Source organism: Pavona decussata, unplaced genomic scaffold (genome assembly GCF_977016875.1).
Source record: "Pavona decussata unplaced genomic scaffold, jaPavDecu1.1 SCAFFOLD_182, whole genome shotgun sequence".
In the NCBI taxonomy this organism is placed as follows: domain Eukaryota; kingdom Metazoa; phylum Cnidaria; class Anthozoa; order Scleractinia; family Agariciidae; genus Pavona; species Pavona decussata.
This window is the reverse complement of record NW_028145592.1, coordinates 615,001-622,500: the sequence shown is the minus strand read 5'-3', so window position 1 is coordinate 622,500 and position 7,500 is coordinate 615,001. Positions and strand designations below refer to the sequence as shown.

At 40.4% G+C, this 7,500-nt stretch overlaps 1 protein-coding gene across 1 annotated transcript in view; it reads right to left on the bottom strand.

Moving 5' to 3' along the window:
• The window catches only part of LOC146463008 (hemicentin-2-like), a 51,460-nt gene that overhangs the window by 33,107 nt on the left and 10,853 nt on the right, over nt 1-7,500 (bottom strand). Inside the window, exons 9-15 of the mRNA XM_085084992.1 lie at nt 7,200-7,500; nt 6,732-6,780; nt 5,675-5,890; nt 4,866-5,135; nt 3,938-4,213; nt 3,233-3,505; nt 2,286-2,456 (exon numbers count right to left, since the gene is read on the bottom strand). The exon at nt 7,200-7,500 is cut by the window's right edge and continues 41 nt beyond it. Coding sequence (XP_084941118.1) covers nt 2,286-2,456; nt 3,233-3,505; nt 3,938-4,213; nt 4,866-5,135; nt 5,675-5,890; nt 6,732-6,780; nt 7,200-7,500 — 1,556 coding nt within the window. The remainder of the gene's footprint in view (nt 1-2,285; nt 2,457-3,232; nt 3,506-3,937; nt 4,214-4,865; nt 5,136-5,674; nt 5,891-6,731; nt 6,781-7,199) is intronic.

The window sequence follows — 7,500 nt, the reverse complement described above, 5'->3', positions numbered from 1 at the left end:
TATATACGGCTATACACGGTGATATATGGTTATACATGGCTATACATGCCTATACACAGCTATACATGGGTATACACGGCTATACATGCCTCTACACGGTTATACATGGTAAAATATGGCAATACATGACTATACACGGCTATACACGGCTATACATGGCATTACATGGCAATACATGGCAATACATGACTATACACGGCTATACACGGCTATACATGGCAATGCATGGCTATACATGGCAATACGGGATGATGGCTATACATGGCCATACATGGCTATACATGAATATACATGGCGATACACGGCTTTACAAGGCAACACATGGCAATACATGGCTTTATACGGCTATACATGCCTATACACGGTTATACATGGCAATACACGGCTATACATGGCTATACACGGCTATACATGGCATTACATGGCCATACATGGCTATACATGGCAATACATGGCTATACATGGCTATACACGGCTATACATGGCAATACACGGCTATACATGGTTATATACGGCTATACACGGTGATATATGGCTATACATGGCTATACATGCCTATACACAGCTATACATGGCTATACACGGCTATACATGCCCCTACACGGTTATACATGGTAATATATGGCAATACATGGCAGTACATGGCAATACATGACTATACACGGCTATACACGGCTATACATGGCAATACAAGGCTATACATGGCTATACACGGCTATACATGGCATTACATGGCAATGCATGGCCATACATGGCTATACATGGCAATACATGGCTATAAATGGCAATACATGGCTATACATGGCCATACATGGCTATACATGGCGATACACGGCTATACATGGCAACACATGGCAATACATGGCTTTACACGGCTATACATGCCTATACACGGTTATACATGGCAACACACGGCTATACATGGCTATACACGGCTATACATGGCATTATATGGCCATACATGGCTATACATGGCAATACATGGCTATGCATGGCTATACACGGCTAATGGCTGTATATGGCAGTTAATTAACTATTATAATACACTTTACTATTTTATTATAATTATGATACACTTTAATAACCCTACTTAAAGTACCTACCCAGACGAGAGGCACTCAGGTTAGCCTAAAAAAACACACTCCGGTTAGCCTAAATAGCACTCAGGTTAGCTTAGATAGCTCCCCGGTTAGCTTAACGGTTAGCAGTTTATGTTGGGGTTGTTCATGCCTAGCATGCCTCGCATGTTTTGTTCATGCCTCGCACGTCTGCTTCGCATGCCTTGCATGCCTCGCTGGCTCGCATATTGTATACACTCCTCAAGGCCCGAGTACAAAGAACGCGACCGAGAATTTAAAGGATTTTATAACGCGACGAAAACTTAACTCGTGCCAGCCGAGTACAAAAAAAGCGAAACCGAGAACAATAACTCTTGGCCCGAAGTCTTATTTCTTGGCCCATCGCGACCAAAAAAAAAATAAAAAAGAACTTGATAATGCTACCGAAACCTTAACTCGTGCCGCCTTACGGCCCGAGTAACAAGAAAAGTGAGGTTTGAATCTCACTGTCATTTTTTACTGCTGGAGAGAGGTATGGCTATGCAATGAAGACACCATCTTTTGAGGTTGAGAAAGGGGGGGGGGGGGGGGTGCAGACAGAGGCCACCATCTATTTTGGGATTAATGGTGGGTCCTGTTCGAGTATAGTAGTTTTGGCAAATTCTATTAATTAAAAAGCACTGAATTGAGTTGTGATCTAATTACCCTGCACGTATGCTGTCTGAACATAGCGTGACAGCGAAGTCGTGACATTTACCCTGCATCTGCACGCACGCTTTCCGATCATTGCGTGACAGCAATGTCGTAATATTGCATGATGTTGCGTTCCAGTTACTCTTGTATGCCTTAATACAACTAACCATGCACTATTAAAACATTATTTTTAAAACATGAATGGTACAAGATGTCACCTATCAGCCAAATTGAACCTTAATAGTGACTTTGAGCTTTCCATATCCAAGTTTTCTCTAAGATGAACCACCCCGTTTCATTTTTGGTTTGATTTCCGGGTTTGATTTCACGTTCCAAAACTAAGCCAGTCCTTAATTAACCTGAGTTGCAGCTGGGTTCCTGTGGCCAAGCTTAGCTACCTAACACGTGTCCTTACAACTGTTTGAATACCTAGCACAATAATTGGGAAGTTTATTCATTGCTGTTTATAAATCTGTATTAAGATATCACTATCCTATTTCTCCTCCAAAGAATAAATTTCACGTAAGCTCTTACATGTTGGTTCATTTCCACTCCATTGACCGCTGGACAAACACCTTCTGACAGCGGGACCAAACATGGTATATCCTGGATGACAGAGGTACCTGACATATCCTCCTGCCCAGTGATTCGTGCTGATAACAACTGCATTGTCTGGTCTCCCTGGATCGCCACAGTCGGGTAAAACTAAAAGAAAATGATTGCGGTTACCAAAACTGGTTTGAGACAGTAAGGACAATGCGTAAAGCTATGAAAGGATAGATATCTCTATTATCTTTCGATAACTGTCAGAATAATTATCGTAGAAAATAAAAATATAAAATTAAACAAAAAACAACAAAAATAAAAACAAACAAAAAGGACCAACAACAACAACAACAAAAACCCTTCAATCGACAAGGGGGAGATGCCTTGCGTTTGAAAACGAGGTCATTTCAGGTAATCTGTATTCTGGAGAGTAGTGTAATGAAGTTTCAGAATATTATTTTTTGACTTCTGAGCAAGTGAAAGCCTCGGAAAAAGTTTAAGGGAAGCTGTTTACAAGTACGATAAAGAAGAAAAGAAGAAGCCGTCACCGAAAGTAGCGTTGGTGACTTTGAAAATACCTGAACTGGCACAAATCGAACAGTCAAGCGCTACGAGACAAGTTTGTCGTGTGTCCTTTCTGTTCATTGTATAACACAAATAGATTCAAAGTTGCCGTGCGTCTGTTCAGTAATAGATCACAGAAGACGTCAAAATTTGGTAAGAACATCAGTAACACATTTGTCCTTACCACATTTTGACGTCCTCTGTGATCTATTACTGATCAGACGCACGGCAACATGGACTGACACTGGGTTAAAACCACTAACAGCTACACCATCACACTTAAATAAGTAGATAACAGACCAATTATTTACAATAACGGTATTTCATATCTTGGCAATATATGTGTCCCAATAAAATATCTGGTGCCTCACCTATCCTCGAAGTTGTCTTCACTATATCGTTATATACATTACGAGCAACACACGTGTACGTGGCCTGGTCCGACGGCTGAAACTGACCAATCACAAGCTCGCTGGTGAGCTCTTTTTTAGTGACGTACTGGATGACTTCCATGCTGACGTTATTCTTGTACCACGTGACATTGGGCAAAGGTGACCCCTTGGCGGAACAGTTGACTCGAATGGAGGATGTAATGCTTGATACCGTGATTGAAGCCGGCGGGTTTGTGGAGAAAACAGGCAGTTCTTGGTAGAAAATAAATTCAAACATAACTGCACTTTAAAACCGGGAGTCTGCAGTGGTATTTGCTTCAGTTTACTAAGTAGTTACACCTGTTTATATTTGATTTCCCTAGATTTAAAAATATTCTGTTTGTGCTTGCCTTACAAGTGGATGCAGCCTTGAAGTAAAAAGATGGAACTCGAAACTTTTTCTTAGCACCGACCACGTGGTCGGCTTTTTATTAGTTAGTCTTGAAGAATTGCTAAGCGCACCATACGCTAAAGCCAACAAATAAGAGTTCGATTCCTGTGTTTTTCCTAACTGCTTCGCATAAAAGATTGTTCGAAGACTACAAGCTAAGATTTTACCAACCTGAAAACAAATATTGGGGCTTTCCAAAGAATACTTCGTACATTTTACCACCATTCAAACCATGGGATGAACATTTCACGTACCAACTAACTCGACTTTTAGAAAAGTTCCATGAAGGATCATTCCGTATTTGTTCGTCACAGTACATATATACAGGCCCCCGTCACCACTTTGAGTGTTATTGATAAAAAGGCCGTCCTTCTTCACTTTGGTGCGCCCCTGAGGGAGGGGGGTCAGGGGAGATCTTGTCCATTGCACTTCAGGGGTGGGGTGACCTATGGCGTCACACTGTAATCTTGTTTCTTTCCCCAAATAGCCAATTACTTGACCAGAAGGAGACTTGGAAAACCTTGGAGTGCCTGCATGGTAAAAATATACGCAAACATCAACTTATGACTTTTGCTCTTTTAGTTTGTTGAACAGATTTGTGAAATGCTGAAATCTGAAACGCCTTGTTAGAAATTATATTAACTGACTTTTCGACAACCTGAGCGGAATTCCTCTTCACAGTCAAGTAAATTGTGGGACGCCAGTAGGTGGTATATATGTCTCTGGTTGTTAACCTAATTGGTCAACGAAGCTGAGATGTTTTTGGTCGTTTGTCAATAAGCCGTGATGTTATTGGCTGTGAAGACTGTAAAAAGTGATTGGTGCGTTTCGATTCGTCTTTTGTTAGTCAAAAAGTCCGTGGGTCTATTGTCAGTAGAATGTCTATTGTTTCTCTGTTTCGTTTTTCGCACCAGTTGCATTTTTTCCCGCGCTTGTCATAACTTGCATGCTTTCCTGCGCCTGTCATCGATATCATGTTTTCCCGCGCTTGGCGCTAGTTGCATCTTTTTGCGCACTTGGAACTAGTTTTATGTCTTACTACGTTTGATTGCTGAGGTTCCTTGCTCTAACTGGTTGTATTTTTATAAGGGCCAGATATGATTGTTTTAGCTACAAAAACGAGCAGAAAAAGAAATCGGCTTAAAATTCTTAACAATTTTATTACTATCGAAAAAAACTTACCAAAAACAATAAGTTTTACTCCCGCCTCTCGATCACCAAACAAATTTTCAGCGCGACACAAGATCATTCCCTGGTCCTCAAAGCGGATTTCACTTATCTCAAACTTGTCAGCGGTAATCTTGTATCGACTTTGTTCTCCATGAGTTTCACCTTGCACCGACCACGTGATCTTTGGTGCTGGATTCCCGGATACCGAAACCGTAAGTGACACATTCCCGCCCTCCTCAATGGAAATAAACGGTGGAAGTTTGTTGGTGAACCGTGGGGGAGCTGTTGGTTAAATAAAGAAAAGAGTAAACATGTGTAAAAGATACTTTATAGACAAGATGTTGGGAGAAAACATTTCGGACGCCTGAAGACACCAAGCTTAAGCACAAACCAAAGAGTGTTCTTAAAGTCCCATACTGTCTTATGACAATTTAACTGATACGGTTTTCCCTTGCATTTTCATATCTTTATTTCTTCACAGTTTATCTTTATTGTTTCTAAAGCACCGTGTTGATCTGTATATTCCAAAATATTTTCTAAGGAAAGTTTCTGCAGAAAATTATACACGCTATCTTTTAATTGACTGTACACTGAGATTTGCCTTGACTTCGAATTGAATTGACAAATCGCGTTTTTTTTTTCATGTTTTACACTCTGATAAAGCAAAGCATTTTAACCAATCAGAGGGCAGACAGCTTCTTTTTCACTATAATGGATACAAAAAAGCTACAAAGTCAGCAGTTTTCTATTTCAGAAAGGAAGTGAACTTTTCAGAATATTTTAGTGGCTAAACAACTTGATCAGATTTTTAATTTACTCACCAAACTTCGTGATCTCTCCTTGAGTGTTCATTTCTTTGACAAGATTTTCAATAACCGTTACATTTATACTTGGGCTCTTCCCCGGAGTCCCACGTGATCCCTTCCTTCCAGGTGGCCCGATTTTTCCTTTTGTACCCGGTCGACCACGACGACCGCGGGGACCTAGTGCTCCTGGTGGACCGCGGGGACCTGGTGCTCCAGGGGGACCCTGGGGACCTGGGTCAGAGAAAACATATCAGGAAAGTCACCCTTAGTGTTACAGAGATAACCCAAAGTTATGAAGTCTGAAACAGCAACTACTGTGATATAGTAAGTTGTTAAGGAGAATTGTCTGAAGTTTAGTGAAGAGCATACAGTAAGGGTTATGAGAATAGAGAGAGCCGGACAAAATGTGCAAAAAACTTGTGCAAATGGTTCCGCATACTGACTTCGGCAAGGAGGTACAAAATTCTCAAGAGGGCTTTCAGTTGCATTCTCTTTTCTTTTTCTTTACCTGCTCTAATGCTAACGACACTGGACACCTGAGTACTTTTCTCCAACTGACTAAAATGACAAATATTTACGACTAAACCGTGGACACATATCTTAAGAACTTGGAGAATTCCACACACGACTGAATGAGCCTTTCAAAACTCAGAAAGAACTACATTTTAAATATCACAAAGCTTATACTGTGGCTTACATGGAGGTCCAAGCTAATCTAAGCAAGAGCTCCCAAGTTTATTGTGAGAAGTATTGTTTAAAGCGAATTAAGTATTGTTTGAAGATTAGAATAAAAATACGCAGTATTTTGTTAGTAAGTTCTTGAACGTTCGGTGAGAAAACAAGCGAAACAAGGTGGATACTATGAGAGTAATTGTAGATGAACGCAAATGAAAGCATCTTTTCTTCAAACAGGAGACGGAAGCAGTGTTCATGGATTATACATGAAGTTTAGCCTGGATATCCATTTGATTTCATTATTATTATTATTGTGATAGAAGACCGCGACTGATTTTCTTGTGGGGATGAGTATGGAATATAAATACTTTATAAATTGGTATAATTGAATATTAACCTCTCATGCAGATAAGCTTGCCAGTTCCGTTGCCTGCGTTGTTAACAACCTGAAATAAAAGAAGAAAAAGAAGATGAAGAAAATAGAAGTCAAATTCGTTTTTATCAGTATACGAAACTATGAAAGACTGGCTTATTTCAAGAAGGAAAAGAGCAAAATCCGGTAGACAGGGATCTGACACAGTGTTCAGATATTGACTATAAATCTCTGGCCTCACTTTGAGATGAGCCTTTTTAAACGTAGTAAAGGGCCGACATATCCGATTGACGCTCCACTCTTTCGAACGCTGGAATTGAATCAATTTTAATTTTTTATTATACCAAGCGCCTACAGAACAGGATTTTTTCCCGTTCAAAGCATCATTGTTTTAACAGGTCACTTCCGCATAGACAATTGCGACGACTACATGGGCACACATCTGAGTCAAAACTAGAGCCTTGAGGCTAGCAATGAAAAACGTTTACTTACCCGCATATTGTTTAGTATCTTCTGCATACATTCTGCTTGGAGCTGATCTGTTGAAGACGATTCAGACTTCTTCTGATTAACCCTGCGGTTTCGTCCGCTTCTGTGCTGTTCACTGGTTGGAGCTGTAGACAATGGAGTTGTCTGAATCGCACTCAGCTCTCCGCTAGAAATCTCCTTTCGAATGAAGTAAATTTCACTTTCCAGGTAATAAACTTTGTAGGAGAGAATTGCAATGGCGAGGATTGTAAAAATCAGATGGAAAACTGACCAGACGGTGGACAAGTTTGTGGACACCCGACTT